General features: G+C 34.3%; 1 protein-coding gene and 1 non-coding gene across 9 annotated transcripts in view; one reads left to right on the forward strand and one right to left on the reverse strand.

The window, feature by feature from the left end:
* The window catches only part of LOC115289137 (A disintegrin and metallopeptidase domain 3-like), an 89,444-nt gene that overhangs the window by 33,226 nt on the left and 34,673 nt on the right, over window positions 1-21,545 (reverse strand). For 6 of the 8 annotated variants that reach the window (XR_003907416.1, XR_003907420.1, XM_029936346.1 and 3 more), the window contains 5 exons: window positions 18,008-18,079; window positions 17,607-17,773; window positions 16,456-16,537; window positions 8,367-8,506; window positions 986-1,172 (listed from right to left, as the gene is read on the reverse strand). Coding sequence is in view for 6 of the 8 variants with exons in the window: in XM_029936346.1 (XP_029792206.1) it covers window positions 986-1,172; window positions 8,367-8,506; window positions 16,456-16,537; window positions 17,607-17,773; window positions 18,008-18,079 (648 nt within the window). In the remaining 2 variants the exon portion in view is untranslated. The remainder of the gene's footprint in view (window positions 1-985; window positions 1,173-8,366; window positions 8,507-16,455; window positions 16,538-17,606; window positions 17,774-18,007; window positions 18,080-21,545) is intronic. The other 2 variants (XM_029936333.1, XM_029936350.1) reach the window with 2 other exon arrangements.
* On the forward strand, window positions 18,598-18,732 carry LOC115303751. Its single transcript, XR_003914225.1, has one exon. It is a non-coding gene; the product is annotated as a small nucleolar RNA SNORA38 (small nucleolar RNA).

The following is a 21,545-nucleotide window of genomic DNA, read 5'->3' on the forward strand; positions in this document are numbered from 1 at the left end:
ATTTGTAGTAAAGTGGATGGACCTCAAGGGCGTCATGCTAAGCGAAGTAAGTCAGGCAGAGAAGGACAGATACCATATGTTTGCACTCATAGGTCTAACAGGAGAAACCTAATGGAGGACCATGGGGAGGGGAAGGGGGAGAGAGATAAATACAAAACCTGAGAGACTACTGAATACTGAAAATGAACTGAGGGTTGAAGGAGGAGGGGGAGGTGAAAGGGAGGTGGTAGTAATGGAAAAGGGCACTTGTGGGGAAGAGCACTGGTGTTATATGGAAACCAATTTGAAGATAAACTATTAAAAAAAGAAAGAACAGAGTCTGAAAATTAGGTAGCAATAATGTATGAATGCCAATTTCCTAATCTAATGGTTTTATTTTAGTTATGTAGGAGAATGTTTTTGTTTGTAGTAAATAAACACTAATGTATTCAAGGAAGATGGATCATCAGTCAAGTAAGCAACTTATTTTCAAATGATTCAGGAAACAAGTTTTTTTTTGGTATAACATTTGAAACTTCTAAACTTTATGATTGTTTCACAATTAAAAAAAATGTATTTAATAAAAAATTAATGCTGTGTTGTACAATATTTTGGACACCTGAAACTATTATAACATTGTATGATAATTATATTTCAATAATATAAAAAAGATAATGCAATGGAAGACAAAAGAAAGAAAAAGTCCTTCCTTTTCATATCACATCTATAAGTTTATATAAGAAACACAAATAAAAATCTTTAAAAAATCTTTTAAATGTTTATTTATTTTTAAGACAGAGAGGGACACAGCATGAGCCAGGGAGAGGTAGAGAGAGGGAGACACAGAATCTGAAGCAGGTTCCAGGCTCAGAGCTGTCAGCCTAGATCCCAGCACAGGGCCTGAACCCACAAAACATGAAACCATGAAACAGGCATATAACCACTGAGCCACCCAGGTGCCCCCAAGGAAAAATATTTGGATAAGCTATTAATGTTTGTTACTAACCTTTGAACTACCACAATCACATTCCTCAAGCGGTTCCAAAATACCATTGCCACAGAGTGTATGCTTACTTGGGTAAGACACTTCTGAACGTATTTGATTCTGAAGACATTCAAATTCAGGCTGTGAAGCCATACGTTTAAATTCAACCATGCTGCAACTGCTAAAAAACTTCACACCATGGGAATGTCTAAAAATAAATTATATTCTTCAGACAAAGGGAATAAAATCAGTTTCAAAGAAACCCTCTTCAACATAGTACTAGGAATTCTACACTTCATTTACAGAAAAGCCAAGGAGGATAAATACTTTTTTTCCTTAAGTTTTTATTTAAATACCAGTTACTTAACATACAGTGTCATATTAGTTTCATGTAATTTTATTTTTTAATAAAAACTGTAAATAAAAGCAGTAAGTCCATTTGTACTATAATTCCATATAATAGACCTCTACCACATAGATGAAGTTAAAATGGTATGAGTTCAAATATATTAAAAACCCTTAACAGTGCTTCACACACAAAAATTTATTTTCATTTTTATTGTCAACATAAGTAATAATTAACTTATAAAAATGAAATGTATTAGGAAAGTTCTGTATACTGAAGATGGTTGATTATGCTAATGAAAAATCAAGGTTATTTGATTTGGTATCAAAATCAATCAAGTAAAATATATCAACTTTGAGTATATAAAATCAATAAGCCCCAGATTCTTTTTTATTCTATATTTGTACATTTGTAAATGTACTGCTTAATGGGTTTTTCTTTAATTTTGTAACAATCTAAATCTTAGATAAATAATACAATACAGTTTAAAGAATAAATTTTGTTTCCTGAAACAGTTAGGAATAATTGCCAAGGGGCACCGGGGTGGCTCAGTCGGTTAAGCGTCTGGCTTCAGCTCAGGTCATGATCTCACGGTTCGTGGGTTTGAGTCCCATGTCGGGCTCTTTACTGACAGCTAGCTCATAGCCTGGAGCCTGCTTCAGACTCTGTATCTCCCTCTCTTTCTGACCCTCCCTGCTCACGCTGTCTCTCTCTATCTCTCAAAAATAAAAAAAATTAAAAAAAAAGAATAATTGCCAAAAACACCTGAATGGCTCAGTCAGTTAAGCATCTGACTTCCACTGAGGCCATGATATCACAGCTCAAGTTTGAGCCCCACGTCAGGCTCTGGGATGACAGCTCAGAGACTAGATCCTGTCTTCAAATTCTATGTCTCCCTTTTTCTCTTCCTCTACCCTGCTAACACTGTCTCTCATAAATGAATAAATATTTAAAAAATTTAACAAAGAATAATTGCCAAAGGTAATGTTAATATTTTAATGTATAATTCTTACATAGAAATGAATTCTCCTTAAGCAGACCCTTCAAAATCAGGAAATAGTGGTACATTACTATTACTATTACCTAATCCTCAGATTTCATTCAAATTTCCCCTTCATCACAATATTGGCACTTTATAGCAAAAGGATCCAGTTCAGAATCAACCATTGCATTTAGTTCTCCATATCTACATTTATCATCTACGTTTGCTATTGAATTTCATGACCTTGAAAAGGTTTATGATTATAGGCTGATTATTTGCTAAAATGTCCGTCAGTTTCAGTGCCTGGGTGGCTCAGTCAGTTAAGCGTCTGCTTTGGCCTCAGGTCATGATCTCATAGTTCCTGTAAGCCTCATGTTGGGTTCTGTGCTGATAGCTCAGAGCCTGAAGCCCCCCTGAAGCCCCTGTGACTCCCCGTCTCTGCCCCTTTCCTGCTCATGCTCTGTCTCTCTCTCTCTCTCAAAAATAAACATTAAAATATTTTTTAATGAGAGTAACTGTTTAAAAATGTCCCTCAATTTCATTATCAGTTGCAACTTCTCTGTTTGTGGTTTTATTTGGGCCCTCTCTCCCTCTCTCTTTCTCTTTAATATTTTTGAGAGAGCACAGGTGGGGGAAGGGCAGAGAGGATGAATGTGGACTCTCCACTGACAGGCTGACAGCAGGGAGCCCAGTGTGGGGTTCCAACTCAGGAACCAGGAGATGATGACCTGACCTGAATTGGGACACTCAACTGACTGAGCCACCCAGTGCCCTCCTCTCTTCTTTTCTTGAAAAGTCTGACTAAAGGCTTGTCAATTTTGCTTATCATTTGAAATAAACTGTTCTTAGTTTCCTCTATCTTTTCTAATGTTTTTTAATGTCTTTTCCTTCCAGAGAGAGAGAGAGAGCATGAGCCGGGGATGGAGCAGAGAAAGAGGGAGAGAGAATCCCCAAGCAGGCTCCTCGTTGTCAGCAGAGAGTCCATTGCAAAGCTAGGTCCCATGAACCATGAGATCATGATCTGAGCATAAATCAAGATTTGGATGGTTACCTGAGTACCCAGAAGCCCCTATCTTTTCTATCGTTTTTTTAAATGTATATATCTCATTTTTTTCACTCATCTTTATTATTTACTTCCTTCTAATAACTTTAAACTTGATTGATATGTAATTGATTTCTAGTTTCATACTGTTGTGGTTGACAAAGATGCTTGATATAATTTAAATCTTCTTAAATTTATTGAGACTTGTTTTGTGGCCTAACATGATCTTTCCTGGAGAATGTTCTATATATACTTGAAAAGAATGTGCACTCTGCTAATTGTGGATGGAAAGCTCTGTATACATCTATTAAGTTCATCTGGTTAATGAACCATTTAAGGCCAAAGTTTTTCTGTCTGGATGATCTGTCCATTGATATAAGTGGGGTTTTTATGTCTCCTAATATTATTGTATTACTGTCAATTTCTCCCATTATGTCTGCTAATATTTGTTTTATGTACTTAAGTGTCCCTATGTTAAGTGCATAGATATTTACAAGTATTATCTTGTTGGACTGACCCCTTTATCATCATGTAATGACCTTTCTTTGTCTCTTGTTACAGTCTTTATTTGAGAGTCTGTTTTGTCTGATAGACGTATGGCTACCCCAACTTTCTTCTCCTTCCCATCTGCATGGGGATATCTTTGTCCATCCCTTCACTTTCACTCCATGTGTCTTTAGATCTATATGAACTTTGTCTTTATTTATCCATTTAATCAACTTATGCCTTTTGACTGGAGAATTTAGTCCACTTAGATATGAAAATTATTGATAGATATGTACTTATTGCCATTCTACTGATTTTTCTTATTGGTTTTGTAGTTCTGTTTCCTTCTTCTGTCTTCTGTTGGTATTTGGTGACTTAGTATTATTGGTATTTGTTTTGTGGTTACCATCAGAGTCATATGTAACATCCTATGTATACTGCAGTCTATTTTAAGTTGATGGCTGCCTACTTAAGTTCAAGTGTATTCCCAAAATACTACATTTTTGCTCCCCTTGCTTTTTGTTTTTGACATCATATTTTACATTTTATTTTGTATATAACTTGATTATTGTAGGTCTAGATGCCTAGCTACATTCGTCTTTAAAACTCATATCAGAAACATGGGGGGTTGACTTGCTGCCTTTACTATACATTTACCTTTATCAGTAGATTGTTTTCATTCATAATTTTCTTATTTCTAGTTTTGGCCTCTTCTTTTTCCACTGAAATAATCCTTTAATTTTTCTTGTGATATCTGTCTGGTGTTGATGAACTCATTTAGTTTTGCTTATCTGAGGAGCTCCTCATCTCTCCTTCAACTCAAGTGATAACCCTGATGGGTACCACATTTTTTATTATAAATATTCCTTTCATCACTGTGAATATATCATGTCACTCCCTTTTGGCCTATAAAGTTTTTGCTGAAAAGCCACCTCACAATCACATGAAGGTTTCCTTCTACGTAACTAGTCGTTTTTCTCTTGATGTTTTTTAGATTCTCTGTTTATGTTGACACTGTGATTATAATGTGTATTGCTCTCTTTGGGTCCATCTTATTTGAGACTCTGTTTCCTAGATTTGGATGTCTGTCTCTTTCACCAGATTTGAATTTTCAGACATTATTTCTTCAGATATATTTTCTAATCCTTTCCTTCTCTTCTCCTTCTGAGGATGCCTATAAGTACTAGTCTGCTTGATGTGACTGTAGAGGTACCTTAAAATAACTTCAATTTTTAAAATTATTTTTTCTTTTTGTCTCTCTGATTGGGTGCATCCCATTATCCAGTCTTCCACATTGCTTATCCATTCTTGTGCATCATCTAATTTGCTGTCAATTCCCTCTTGTGTGTTTTTTTATTTCAGTTATTGTATTCTTCAGCTTAATTCTTTTTTATATTTTCTATGTATTTGTTGAAGTTTTCCCTGTGATCATCCATTCTTCTTCCAGTTTGGTGACTATCTTTATAACATTACTTTGAACTTTACCTAGAGGGATTGACTTTCCATTTTACTCTTTTTCTCAGTTACTGTCTCGTTCTTTCATTTGCCACCTCTGGTGCTTCATTTTGCTTCTTTCTATTTATTTCTATGTACTAGGCAGTTATGCCTCCTGGTCTTGAAGGAGTGACTTCATGCAGGTGGTCCTGTGGGACTCAGACCCACCAGGACAGCCAAGCCTAGTGTTCCAGGGCTGCCCTCTCTATGGCCTGTGTGCCTGCTCCTGTTCTGGCTAGGCAATGACTAGTGCAGACTTCCTGGAGAGTGGGGCTATCACTATATGTGACCGAGGTACAACTACAGACACAATGGTGTTTAGGGCTGGCCCTTGGCTCATCCAAAAGTCCTGGCTGTGACTCTTGGAGGCACTTTTGGAGGCTGATAAAGTGGCTGGCTCCCCTGTGTAGGGCCCTTGGGAGGGGCTCTGGTGCTGGCTGAAGGAACCCACTAGGTCTGGCAGGATGGGGGGCTGCCTAAGGAGGGGGACCTCTTGTAGTGACACCAGGGTGCACACCAGGAGTGGCAGGGTGGAGGGACCCTGTATTGCATTTTTGAAAGTTGATAAGAAATTAGATATTAAAAGTTCTTATCAAAAAAAAAAAGACTTATGTTAGTCTTTATGGTGACAAATGTTAACTGGTTTTCTGTCCCTTTGACTCTTTCCTCTCCTTCTGGGACCTCTATAAATATTGGTCTGCTGGGTTTGTTCAGTAATTCCCTTATTTAACTTCACTTTTTAAAAATTATTTCTTTTTGTCAGTTCTGTTATTGTATTCTTCCATCTGTTATTGTAATCTTCAGTTCCATGACTTCTATTTGGTGCTTTCTTCTATTTTATATCTTTGTTGATGTTTTCACCTTGTTCATTCATTCTTCTCCCAAGTTTGGTAGGCATCTTTATGACCATTACTTCAAACAAAATTTATTAGTTAGATTACTGATCTCTGTATCATTAAGTCTTTTCTAATGTTTTGCTTTCTTTTGTTTGGAACATATTCCTTATCTTGATTTTGTTTTATTCTCTGTCCATTGTTATGCATTAGATAAAACAGTCTTCTCTTCTAGTCTTGAAGTGGTGGCCTCATGTAGGAGATGAGCCTTGCCATTCAAACTTGTCCTCACTCTTGGTTGTCTCTCAAACTCTTGTGATTGTCAAAACAGCCAATTTTAGTTTTTGGCTCCAGGTGGATAAGGATGTACCAAGACTTTTCATTGTCCCAAAGGGGAGGATCTCAATAAGCACCTAGATTCAGGGTTATTGGAAGCCAGACCCTCAAGCAATAGCTTTTAAAGTATAAAAATATACACAGTGCTATAGGCCTACAAACATACATCTTGCTGGCCAACAGAGCAAGGAGATATAGAGGTGCATACTGTGCAGCACTCTCAAAACATAGGGCACAAGATGATCATAAAAGTTCCTTTCCTGAGATCCCAGGGATCTTTTGTGAGTTAGAGAAAGAGCACAAAATGGCGTACACTACACTCCATTTCCAGAGTGCACCTTAGTAGGACTCTACAGGTGTCCCAAACAAGAAGCCTGCCCTTGGGCAGAAGTTCCAGGACAAGCAAATAAGCTATTTCACAGAATGTCTGAGGTTGTGTTTCAGTCTGCTGTCTGTGCCCTACCACAAAAAGTAGTAACTGGCCAAGAACCATCTCATAATTTGTTACAGTTCCATTAAACCCAGGAATGCAAACCTTCCTGGACACCAGAGCTAGGTGATCAAGGGGTGACTTTTGGGCAGCAGCCACCAAACACTTTGGTGTTATGTCAGACACCTCTAAAAGCTCCTCTATGGAAGAGATTGGCATTCCAGAGTACAACAGATGGAGAGAGCCAAATTAGCACTTACTATCTTAAAAGTTGTGGTATCCAAGGAGGGCTCAAACCTTTTATTCCTCAGGGAAAAACTCCTGGTTTCAGTTTTCTCTTGATTTGGGGTTGGCATGAGAGGGGTGGGAATTACAGAAAGATATAAGATTGTGTCTTAGCCTCCCCTATCCACTCTGATACAGTTTTTTTTCCTCTTTTGCCCAATATGTAGGACTCCTTACTCTTTTTTTTATACTTTTAAAGGAAAATGTTACATATGTAGTTATAGATTTGTTGTGTCGCTGGAAGGACATGAGTCCAGAGTATTCTTACATTTTCATCTTGATCCAAACCCCTAAACATAATTCTTGGCATCTCCTTTTCTCTCACTCTTAAGAAACTGCTATAGATTATTAATGAGAATCAACATTTTCCAAATATCACTATATTCTATATTTTACTTTATTATCCATACTGCATGAACTAATTAAAAATATATTTCATTATATTTATCATAAGATCCTAATTTCCTCATCATAACTGCATGACCAGGCTCCTCCCTGCATTTCTATATCACATCCTGGACTTCTCTCCATGACTCATTCTTTATCCTCACTGTAGGCCACTTCTGCCTTATGTCTAAAACATCCTTCCTTATGGTTCCAGCTATGTCTTCACGTTTTTATCCCCCCCAACCTCCCTACTTCAGTCTGTCAAGCTTTACAAGCTTGTCGCTATCCAGTTATTAGTTCACTTGCTTTCACTGAAACTTTTTCAAGAATCTCTTTACTAACCACATTCATTCCTTCTCTTTCAGATACCAACATAATTATTTCCATAATTATTCTTAGACTACTTTATTAGAATGTTTCTTCTATCCATATTTTCTCTATTCATTTTCTTCTTGGAACCTATCATAAATTGCTTAGATTTTGTTTGTTCTTACATCCACTTTCAATTTTCTATCCATGATGGACTAATATATTTAGGACTTATCTACCTTATTAACTATTTGTAAAAGTCATCATCAACATCCACTTTCTCTCTATACTGGAATGATTAAGCGCATTTTCTATAATATCAAGTGCTCCCTACCTTTAAGAATTAAATAAGCACATATTAACTTAATTAAAAATATTCCCAATCAGGTCCTATTGAAAGAGATTATACATTAAAGAATATTGCAAACATTGCCCGAGGAAAGATATAGATTTGACAAAAATAAAACCTTACATTGCTTCAGTGTTCATTATGCACGCAGTTCCTGGGCAGTAACAAGTGAGGATGTCATTATTATATGTTAATCCAAGGTTAACTCCAAGCAACTGTGTCATAACAACTGAAAATGCCTCTAAAGTTATCATCTTTGGATACTAAATAGAAAAAAAAATCACAACTGTTGTCTAACTTGTTTCTTCATCTATTTTATCTTTTCAAGTAAATATAATGTATACAAGTTTAAAAAACTAGCATACCAAAGTTCATTATTTCTTAAGAATATGGGGAAAATAGGCAAATTTTGTTATCTTTGAGTAATAGTATTCTTAGTCTACATGGCATTGACAAATAACAAATAAGATTAATGTAATCTCATATTTTATGATTTAAATCTTATTTTTTTAATGGAAAAGAATAAGCATTGCTTCTGTAACTATCTTGCTTTTCAAGTGAACAACAGAAAAACTATGCAGATTCTTAAGGGTTGACTTGGCTATTAGTTTTGACTTCAGAAATAGTTTTAGGGAAGAAATCACATTAACTTTTTTCTAAAGGCAGAATACTTAGAACATCTTGTAAGTGGCATTTTCTTTGGTCTTAAAAACTAAAACTTGAGAAGTAGTGATATTAGTAGCACAGAAATCTTATGTCCTCAAATGGCATTGTGGCTCACTTTTTAAATAACTGAATAATATTCTTTATACTTCTTTATTCCAGTTTGTTTATCCATTCATTTATTAAACAATATCTTGGTTCCTTCTAATTTTTGCCAACTGTGAATAAAGCTTCTATAAATATTCATGTACATGAGCTATTTGGGTGATTGCCAAAGAGGACAGCTGCTGGATCATACAGTAAGAGTAAGAAATTGCCAAACTGTCTTCCACAGAGGCTGTCATCAGTTTGCATGCCTATCATCATGAATGAGAGTTTCTGTTGCTCCATAGCCTCACATGTTGGTGTCACCAGTGTTTTTCACTTCCAGTACAAAGCTGAAAAGGAGTGGTAAGTTACATTCTTGCCTTGTTCCTGATCTCACTGGGAAAGCATTTAATTTCTCACCATTAAGGTGTTAGCTATAGGTTTTTTCTAGATGTTCTGTCTCAAGTTAAGGAAGTTCCCATCTAGACATAGTTTTCTAAAATTTTGTCACAAACGGTGTTGTATTTGTCAAATTCTTTTTCCTCATCTATTGACATCATCAAAGAATTTCCTAGTTTAGCCTAAAGATGGAATTGGTTACATTAACTGATTTTCAAATGATGAACTAGCCTTACATACCTAGATAAATTCTGAGTGTATGTGTCAACAAGGAGATTTTCGCTATTTTAAAAAGAAATCCTAGAGTTGCAAAATGAAATAAATTAACTTAAAAATCCACTGGAGGTATTCAAAATTAGACTTAATCAGGCAGAAGAAAGAATCAGATCTGAAGACTAATCATTTGAAATCATCCAGTCAGAGGAGTAAAAGATTTTAAAAAATGAATAATATAAAAAAGAATCTATCGACATGAACAAGCAGATCAATGCATGTATTGTGGGAGTCTCAGAAAGAGAAAAAAAAAAGGGATAGAGAGTTTATTTGGAGAAATAATGTCCACAAACTTCAAAAATCTGAGTGAACATACAGAAGAAGCTCAACAAACTCCATTTATGATAAAGACAAAGAGACCCACAAATTTCCCATTATAATCAAACTGTCATAAGGCAAAGGTAAGGAGAAAATCTTGAAAGAAGCACGACAAAAGTTACTTGTCACATATAAGGGGTAATCCCATAAGATTACCAATAGATTTATCAGCAGAAACGTTATAGGCCAAAAAGGGATTGGGATGAATACATTCAAAATGCTGAAAGAAACTGTCAACCAAATCATTGTATCCAGCAAAACTATATTTTAAAATATAATGAAAACACTGAGACTTTTCTAGAAAAGAAAAGCTGAGGTAATGAACAAACGTTAATAACCACTAGGCCTGATCGGACACTGCCATGTTGCAAATAAAGTATGGTAGGCAGCAATATAAAGACAAAAGAAAATTATAAAGTTCTCTAATAAATATTAGACAAATATAGAAACATGTATTATTGTAATTTTGGTGAGTAAGTTCACTTTTAATTATTGTATAGAATTGGGGACAAACACCAAAAAAAGAAACAAACCCTATAATCTATGTAATAACATCAAGTGAGGAATAAAGATGTAAAAAAGTAATGTTTTTGTATGCAATTGAAGTTAAGCTGTTATCAGTTTAAAATAGATCATATTAATGTTAATATATTTTAATTAATTAAAATGGTAATTAAAAATAAAATATAGTCACAATATACACAAAATGAAGAGAAGGGAACCAAAGCATGTCACATATCCAAAAAAAAAAAAAATCACTGGAACATAAAGGAAGGCTTAGAGAGAAGAAGGGAGGAACAGATATGTGTTATAGGACATGGAGAAAAAATTTGACAAAATGGCAATAGTAAGCCTTTGAATAAGAAATTAATTAAGGTTTCTCTTGTTTTCCTGTTAGATCTATGAGTGCAAACATATGGTATCTGTCCTTCTCTGCCTGACTTATTTCACTTAGCATGACACCCTCAAGGTCCATCCACTTTGCTACAGATGGCCATATGTCATTCCCTCTCATTGCCATGTAGTACTCCATTGTGTATATATACCACATCTTCTTGATCCATTCATCAGGTGATGGACATTTAGGCTTTTTCCATGTTTTGGCTATTGTTGACATTGCTGCTATGAACATTGGGGTACATGTGCTCCTATGCATCAGCATTTCTGTATCTCTTGTGTAAATCCCTAGCAGTGCTATTGCTGGGTCATAAGGGAGTTCTATGGGTAGTTTTTAGAGGAACCTCCACACGATTTTCCAGAGCAGCTGTACCAGTTTACAGGGGGAGGGGAAGAGGGAAAGAGAGTCAGGGAGAGAGAGGGACGCAAAACTTGAGAGACTATTGAATGCTGAAAATGAACTGAGAGTTGAAGGGGAAGGGGGAGGGGGGAAAAGAGGTGGTGTTGATGGAGGAGGGCACTTGTGGGGAAGAGCACTCTGTGTTGTATGGAAACCAATTTGACAATAAACTATTAAAAAAATAAAATGTTTAGTAGTCTAACCAGAAAAAAAAGAAACTATTTCCAATAGCAGGAAACTATATTAATGGAATATTTAGTTGAAATCTTCCTAGTACATAATGACATGAATAGCACCTTCATTTTGTGATTTCCTGTTAGAGATTAATATTAAGTTTGTTCAAATTGTCTTAAATCCAAACCTGGCATATAATAAGATGAGTGAGAAAAAGAAAAAAAAAAAAGAAAGAAATTAATTTAAATGTGAATAAACTCCCTAAAAATTATATAGATAAGTTGAAAGATTCAAAAACGGATTCCAACTATATCACTTTAGATATAAGACTTACATAAGCTAAAAGGTTAAAAAGGGAGAATGATTCCTTGCAAATTATAATCAAAAGACAATAGGGGTGGTCATTCTGATATCAAACAAAATAGACTTTAAATCAAAAACTATTAAACGAAAACAGAGCACCTGGGGGGCTCAGTTGGTTAAGCATCAACTTCAGCTCAGGTCATGACCTCAATGTTTGTGAGTTCAAGCCCTGCATCAGGCTCTGTGCTGACAGCTCAGAGCCTGGAGCCTGCTTTGGATTGACTTCTTTCCTCTCTACCCCTTCCCTGCTCACATTCTGTCTCTCTCCCTCTCAAGAATAAAAACTAAAAAACATTTTTTAAAAACTATTAAAAGAGAAGGATATTATACAATGATACCAGGGTCAATTAACTAAGAATATATAATAATTATACTTCTGCACCAAATATCAGAGCTCCTAAATATATGAAGCAAGTTTTTAAAGAATGGAAGGGATAAACAGAAATATAATAACAAAAGACTACAGCACCTCACTTAAAAAATTTTTTAATGTTTTATTTATTTTTGATAAAGAGAGAGATAGAGCATGAGAGGGGGAGGGGCAGAGAGAGAAGGAGACACAGAACTGGAAGTAGGCTCCAGGCTCTGAGCTTTTAGCACAGAGCCTGATGCGGGGTTCGAACCCATGAATGTGAGATCTGACTTGAGCCAAAGTCAGAGGCTTAGCCAACTGAGCCGCCCAGGTGCCCCAGTACTTCACTTTTAATAATAGATAGAAAACTCAGACAAAAGGTAGATTGCAGTATAGACCAGCTGGACCTAATAAAGATATACACAACACCCCACCTAACAAGAGTATAATACACATCTTTCTCAAGTAAACATAGAATATTCTGGGGGATAGACTACTTGTTATACTATAAATCAAGTATAATAACTTTAAAAATATTGACATTATACAAAGTATCTTTTCTGATCCCAATGGATTGAAAAAGAGATTAATGAGAGAAAGAAAACTTGAAAATCCACACACCTGTGAAACTTCAACAACATACTCTTAAACACCAATAAGTCCACAAAATCAATTAGAAAATACCTGGAGATAAAAGGAAATGAGAACACATATCCAAACTTACAGGATCCAGTAAAAGATATGCTAAGAGGCAAGCTTATAGCTCTATACATATATTAAAAAAAAAAAAAACTCAAGTCAACAGCAAAACTTCACCATTCAAGGAATTAGAAAAAACAAACCCTAGCAAATAAGAAAAAAATGAATAATACAGATTAAAGCAGAGATAAAATGGAAAAACAATAGAAAAATTCAATGAAACAAATAGCTGGTTCCTTTAAAATATCAACAAAATTGGCATACTGTTAGCTAGATTAACTAAGAAAAGAAGAGATAGTACTCAAATATCTAAAATAAGAAATAAAAGAGGGGGAATCTGGGTGGCTCAGTGGGTTGTATCCAACTCTTAATTTTGACTCAGGTCATGATCTTACATGGGATCAAGCCCTACCTCAGGCTCTGGGCTGACAGAGCAGACCTTGCTTGGGACCCTCTCTCCTTCTCTCCCTGCCCCTCCCCCACTCATGAGCATGCACAAGCATATTCGTGCACATGCCCTCTCTTTCTCTCAAAATAAATAAATAAACTTAATAAAAAGAAATAAAAGAGAAGACATTATAAGTGATGGCACAGAACTTTAAAAAATTGTAAGAGAATACTATGAAAAACAGTAGTCCAATAAATTGGATAAGCTAGACAAAAAGGATAAACTTCTAGAAGCATACAATCTGTAAATGCTGACTCATGAAGAAATAAAATAAGAACTAGTAAGGAAATTGAAGTAACAGTAAAAATAGTAAAAACAAAAACAAAAAACCAACCAAACAAAAACTTCCAACAGAGAAAAGCCCAGGTAAATTCTACATTAAACATTAAACAAAGAATTAATACCAATCCTCCTCAAATGCTTCCAAAGAATTAAAGAGGACGACTCCCAAACTCATGCTGTGAAGTCAGTCTATGATTACCCTGATACAAAAACTCAATGAGAAAACTATAGAGCAATATCCTTAATGAATACTGATGCAACAATCCTCAGTTAAACACTAGCAAACTAAGAGGAATAGCATATTAAAAGAATTCTACACCATGAGTGAGTGGTATTTATTTCTGGAAAGAGGATCATTTAATATTTGAATAGCTATCAATGTAATACAGCATTTTTGAAGAATGAAGAAAAAATACCACATGATAATCTCTATGCTGAAAATACATTTCACAAGATTCAACATTTTTTAATAATTAAGAACACTCAATAACCTAGGAATATAAGTAAACTACCTCAACATAACCAAGGACATGTAGAAAAGCCCACAGCTAACGTCACACACAATGGTGAAATCCTGACAATTTTACTTCTAAGATCAAGAACTAGATGGAATGCTCACTTTTGTCACCTCTGTTTAACATAGTATAGGAATACCTAGCCAGAGCAATTAAGCAATAAAATAAAGAAAAGTTTTATACCTTGGAAAGAAAGAAGTAAAATTATCTCCATTCACAAATGACATGATCCATATGTAGAAGACCCAAAAGATTCCACATAAAAGAAGCTGTTAGAACTAATAAATTCTACAAAGCTGCAGTGTACACAATCAACACAACTGTGTTTCTATACATTAACACTGAATAATCTGAAAATAAATTAGGAAAACAATTCCAGTTATAATAGCATCAAAAAGAATAAAATACTTAGGAGTAAACCTATCAATAGGTGAAAGACTCATACACTGAACATGGCAAAATACTGCGGGAAGAAATAACAGAAGATACAAATAAAGGGAAAGCTATTTCATGTCCATGTATTGGAAGGCTTAAGGTTGTTAATACGTCATTATGATCCCAAATTTTCAGATTCAGTGCAAACCCTACCACAATCCCAAATCTATTTTTTTCTTAGCAGAAATAGAAAAAAATAATACTCAAATTAATATGGAATCTCAAGGGACCCTAAACAACCATGACAAACCAAGTTGAAGGACTCACGTTTCCTGATTTCAAAACATATTATAAAGCTATACTAATGAAAACAGTATGGTACTGGCATATAGGCAGACACATATACCACTGGAATAAATTAAAAAGCCTACCATAAATCCTTGCATATGGTTAAGTGATCTATAAAAAGGTGCCAAGATGACACAATGGGGAAGGGAAGTCTGTTCAACAAGTATACTCAATGGGGAAAAGATAACTTTTTCAATAAATGGTGATGGGAACATTGGATATCCCATACAAAAGAATAAAGTTGGACCCACATATTTCACTACATACAAAAATTAACTCAAAATGGCTTAAAAATATAAATGTAAGATTCAAAATTATAACACTTCTAAAAGAAAACAGGAAAAAAACTTACTAGGTTTGACAATTATTTCTTAAATATGATACCAAAAGCACAGGCAACAAAAGCAAATGTGGACAGGTGGGACTATACCAAACATGAAACTTTTATGCTTCAAAGAACATGATCAACAAAGTATAAAGGCAACCTACAAAATGGAGGAAATTTGGCAAATCATATCTGACAAGAGATTAACATCCAAAATAAGAAGAATTCAAACAATCCAAAAACAATAAATAAAAGTCAAATAAACCAATAAAAAAAATGGGCTAAGGACTTGAATAGATATATCTGCAGGGAAGATATACATAAGGCCACAAAGTATATGAAAAGATTCTTAATATTACTAATAATCATAGAAATGTAAATGAAAACCACATTATGATACCATCACATACCCAATAGGATGGCTATTATAAAATAAAGCAACCACAGAAAATAACAGGTATTAGTGAGGATGTGATGAATATAATGTGAACTGCTGGTGGAATTATAAAATGGTGCAACCATTCTCAAAATTAGTATGATGGTTCCTCAAAATATTAAAGATGATCCAGCAAACCTATTTCTGCATATACAGATTCAAGGAAACTGAAGTCAGTATTTCAAAGAGATATCTGCACTCCTACATCCACTACAGCATTATTTATGATGGCCAAGGTACTGAAAACAACTTAGGTGTTCATTGACAGACGAATAGAAAAAATAAAATGTGACATACACACATACACACACATACAAACACCCATAATGGAATGTAATTCAGCCATCAGATGAATGAAATCTTGCTACTTGCAACGACATGTATGAGCCTAGATGGTACTGTACTAAGAGAAGAAAGCCAGACACATGAAGACAAAGATGTTCACCATTATTTAGGGAATCCGAAAAATGTCATACTCACGGAAGCAGACAATAGAATGGGAGATGCCAGAGGCTAGAGGGTTTGGAAGACGGGGCCATGTTGGTGAAAAGGTACAAACTATAGTTATGCAAGATGAGGAGTTCTTGAGATCTGACTCACGAAGATGGAACGTACTCAGCACTACAGAACCATATGCTTAAAATAGCTAAGATGGTAAATTTCATGTTCTATTTTACCACACATACACAAAAATTAAAAATTGTAATATTTAAGTTTCAAAATCCAAATAAAAGATATTTCATAAAAATGTGTTAAAACAGCATGGTAGATATACTACATGTACCTTTGTTTTCTGAAGTAGATATTACCTTTCAAAATATGATATAATTACTAAAGAGATGGAGATAAAATGCATACCAGAGCAATTCCTACAGCGAACTTTGGACTGCATGCCATTCCATGGTATGTTGATCCCACATAATTAGGATGGTCTCTATAACTAAATAACAAAATTTTTTCTTGTAAATAAACACATTTTAAATTATTAGTAACTTAATGACCTTTTAAGAATTGGATTCCTCAGTAAAGATGCTTTTTGAAACTTGAATATTAAACATGAATCTAATATTTTCAATCATTTTTTATTTGGTTAATCTCCCACAGTTTCTAAAAGTTAAGTTCTAAAGTCTACTTTGATATTATATGATACACAGCCCAAAACCCAGCAGTGCCTACCCTTCCAAAAAATTAATCTTCACTGTTGTCACCACTGGATGGATATAATTCTAAGATGTACAAGCTAGGATAGTTTACTGCCATGATTTGCACTAAGTGATCCTTTAAAGGGTATAAAAAAAGGTTGGATTGGAGGACTGGGAGAGAAAAGAGAATAGGCAGTAGACTCACTAACAAAAAGAGATAGGATACAGAAAGCATCCTCACACATTTCAGTCCCATTAATGTTGCTCCTGAGTCCCCAGATCTGACCTTAATGCCATAAGACACATCAATAGATTTATAAATGTATTCCATATTGCTTAAGACTTCTGAATTATATTGCTTTTCCATGTAAAATAATCAAATTAGTAAAGCAAACATCTATATGAAGGCTTGTGAGAGATACAGTACAAATAGTCATATAGCTATACCTTAGGTCATTATACAAATACCAGAAGGTAACCATATTACTATTGTAATGATTTGTTTTAATTTTAACCAGCTTTATATGCAACTATTGCATTCTGTTAAATAATTTGTATTTTATTTAATGTTAAAGTGATGGTTTCAATTATTTAGCTCTGAGAAAAATCTTTAAAACCCTTGAGGCCCCATGTTTATCCCAAGGCTTAGTGAATTTTCAAGTTTATTACATTTCCATGGGTAAAAAGTCCACTTTGGGAGTAAGTGTCCTACATTGTTATCAGATTTTTATATTTTGCATTTTGCTAACATAGTATGCATAAAAGTTTTGGGTTGTTTTGTCATAACCCATAACATATTTTGCATATAATTTTGATCACTAACATATAGTTTTACAAACTCTATATCAATGCAAATAATGCACTTACATTAATAAGTATGCCATATCATGAGACCTTTGAAATAAACTTTTTTCTTTCCATGACGCAAATCTTTGTAATACTTCATCAGCATCCTCATTAGTTGAAATCTTATTTTGATCTGACCAGAGCTCCAAAGAAGTTAGCTTAATAGTCACTTTAAACTGAGAAAACATCTAAAAATAAAAGATACACGGCATACAGGTTTAAGTAGGCATAATTATTACATTGCATGTCTATACATAATGCTGATATATACAATTCACTCATTTTTGGAGATGAGATCCATCGGGGAACAAAAATATTTGTTAAAAATATACTTATTTTATAAAATTATAAATGCTATTTATAAAACAAAATTATGGCATTAATAGGAATGTTTAATATTTATATGAAACATAAATACTTACAGAGTTGATAAGACCAAAGATATGGACAACTTTCTCAACTGCACCTGCCACTTCAGAGCCCATATAATCAAACTGAAAGACAAATTTTGTTCACTATTAAAAATCACCAAATGACCACATTTTAAATGGATATAAATGTCAAAATAATGCAGAGGTCAGCGAAAGGGACAAAAAGCATAATTAAGCTTTATTAAGTGTTTAGTACATTTTAGGCTTAAACCTAGGGAGCTTATGTATTAATCATAATAAAGTGAGAAGATTGTGATTATCTTCTTTTTTACACATACAGGAATTAAGGGGTGAAAGTTAAGATTCCAAGATTGCATGACTACTAAGGATAGGAACCAGAACTCAATTCTCTTAACAAAACTACTAAGTCATTTTTATCTGCTATAGTATGCTGCCGCAATTTTCCTTCATCACAGTAACATACCATGATTATATATCCTACATAAACAATGTACCATAATAATAAAAATATTCAAGAAATCATCCTCATTCAAAGAAACAACAATCACATATTATATCTGAAATGCTTTAGTTGTATAGTGTATGCACATACTTAGTAGACTTAATAAAAAGTATTTTAACCCTCCTACAAAGATGTGTCTGTAGTTCCCGGTCTTTGGACGCGTCAAAATTGAAGGAAAAGAAACACGGATATGAAGAAGTCTGGGGCCAACTTGCTCCCTCCCTGTAGGCTCAAGACCAACCGTTCAACAGAGAAAAGAAAAAACAAACAAACAAAAAAGCATTTTAATGTTATTTTTACTTACATGAATAACTCTATTGTGATTACCTAAGATAATGATCTTATTCAAGATAAATGCACACTGAAAAATAGACTTCATGACGCAATTTGCAACTTTCAAATATAGCACAAGTGATAATGGGAAACAATATTAATAAATCTGAGTAAATAAAGAATAGGTATCTTTTCTATTACTCTTATTCTTGCAACTTTTTTAAAAGCTTGAAAATATTTCCAAATAAAATACCTAAAGAGTTAAGGCAAAATAAAAATAATTTCAGATGAACCAAAGCTGAATCAAATTCATCAACAGGTGAAACAGAAATATCAGCAACAAAGACCTACAAGAAGGAACAAAGAGCTTTGAAAATAGTAAACATAGGGGGCATGTTTTATTTTCTTTTCCTTAATTTCCTTAAACAATTGAATATTTAAAAGAATAAATTACTGTGTTTAGAACACATGGCAAAGTAAAATATATTACAATAACATCACATAGGGTTATTTTTACAATCATTCCATTAAATTTTTAAGACTGCAGTTGACACACAATGTTATGTTAGTTTCGGGTTTATGGCACATTAATTCCACAAGTATAAACATTGCCCTAAGCTCATCACAAGTGTAGCTATAATTTTTCACAATGCAAAGCTATTAGAACATCATTGACTTTATTCCTAATGCAATGCTATGCCTCTTATTCTCATAACATATTCGTTCTGTAACTAGAAGACTGTATCTCCCATTCCCCTTCACCCATTTTACCTATTCCCCACTCCCTCCATTCTGGCCATCATCAGTTTTCTCTCATTGTTCCTGTGTTGAATTCTACTTTTAATTTTTTTCAGATTCCACATATGAGTAATATCATATGGTATTTTTTTCTCTGACTTATTTCATTTAGCATAATAGCCTCTAGGTCCATCCATGAGGTCACAAAGAGCATGACCTCATTTTTATGGCTCTACAATAAAACCACAAAAGATTCCAAATAGCCAAAGCAATGTTGAAAAGAAAAAGAACAAAGCTGGAGGAAACACAATTTCATATTTCAAGATAGATTATAAAGCTGTAGTAATCAAAACAGTATGGTACTGGCATAATATAGACACATAGATCAATAGAACAGAATGGAGAGCCCAGAAATAGACCCACAATTATATGGTCAATTAATCAATGACAACAGAGACAAGAATACACAATGGGGAAAAGACAATCTCTTCAATAAATGACGCTGCAAAAAACAGACAGCTACATGTAAAAGGATGGACCACCTTCTAAACACCATACCAAAAATAAACTCAAAAGGAATTAAAGACATGAACATGAGCCCTGAAGATAAAAATCCTGGAAGAGAACACAGGCAGAAATTTCTCTGACATTGGCTGTAGCAACATTTTTCTAGATATGTCTCCTGAGGCAAGGGAGACAAAAGCAAAAATAAACTTTTGGGACTATATCAAAATAAAAAGCTTTTGCACGAAGAAATCATCAACAAAACAAAAAAACAATGTACTGAACACAAGTAGATATCTACAAATGATATCTCCATTAAGGGGACAATATCCACATAAAGGGATAATATTCACATAGCTTTACTGTTGTAAAGCTCTTGCATTATATGTGATGTGGTATAACATTACTTCTAGATTGTGACAAGTTAAGAATGTTAATTAGAACCACTCGAGAAACACTGGGGTGAGATGTGGGTGATAAAAAGGCAAGCAGCAAAACACAATATATGAAATAAAGATAAAAGCTAAAAAATACCCCACTAATCCAAGGGTAGTGAGGAGGAACAGAAGAGCAAATAACTAATCGGACAAACAGAACACTAACAGCATAGCAGTACTTAACCTATGTCTGCAGTATAAGTAATTTTGATAAACTCAAATCAACTAACTTTGGAGTGAAAGGGCAGAGATTATCTTAAAAAATCTGTTTACAAAGCCATACTTTAAAATTTAAGACAGATAAACTGAACATAAAAAAGAGGGAATACTGCTCATAGATATTATAAAGACCTCTGGAGTTCTCCATTGTTTTTGCATGATGACATTTGTATTGAAGATTCCTTCTGTTTTTATGGGAATGGTAAGAAGGTATCCAGCTAAGTGGTGTGAGGTAAGTAGACTGTCTAGATTTAATACTAGCAACTTGCTGGGAGAGCTGTGGCAAAACATAATTCCAATGCTTGTGACACTGGTTTTAGGACCAGTATTATTCTCCATGTAATAACAACAGAAATATAAACCTAAAGCCCCCAAAGGGCATTAGCTAGTAAAACAGGTTATATTACATTAAATATATTAATCAAACACCATAAAATGTTATAATTCACTTAATATATTTTATAAGCATGTGGAAAAACAAAATAAGATTTCTTAATTGCTACCTATAATGGCTTTGCTAATTACATAAACAAAAATTTCCCTAACTAAATACTCCAGTGAAAATTTCTTCTCTTTTTTAGAATATAGAATATAGAATTTCTGGGGCACCTGGGTGGCTCAGTCAGTTAAGCATCCAACTTCAGCTCAGCTCAGGTCATGATCTCCCAGTTCGTGGGTTTGAGGCCCACTTCAGGCTCTGTGCTGACAGCTCAGAACCTGAAGCCTGTCTTCAAATTCTGTGTCTCCCTCTCTCTCTGACCCTCCCCTGCTCACGCTGTCTCTCTCTCATTCCCAAAAAATAAATAAAAGATTAAGAAAATTTATTAAAAAAAGAATATAGAATTTCTGTCAAAGAATCCAAGAAATTGTAAAACATAAAATAATCTTATAAAGG

Source organism: Suricata suricatta, chromosome 1 (assembly GCF_006229205.1).
Source record: "Suricata suricatta isolate VVHF042 chromosome 1, meerkat_22Aug2017_6uvM2_HiC, whole genome shotgun sequence".
NCBI classification, from domain to species: Eukaryota; Metazoa; Chordata; class Mammalia; order Carnivora; family Herpestidae; genus Suricata; species Suricata suricatta.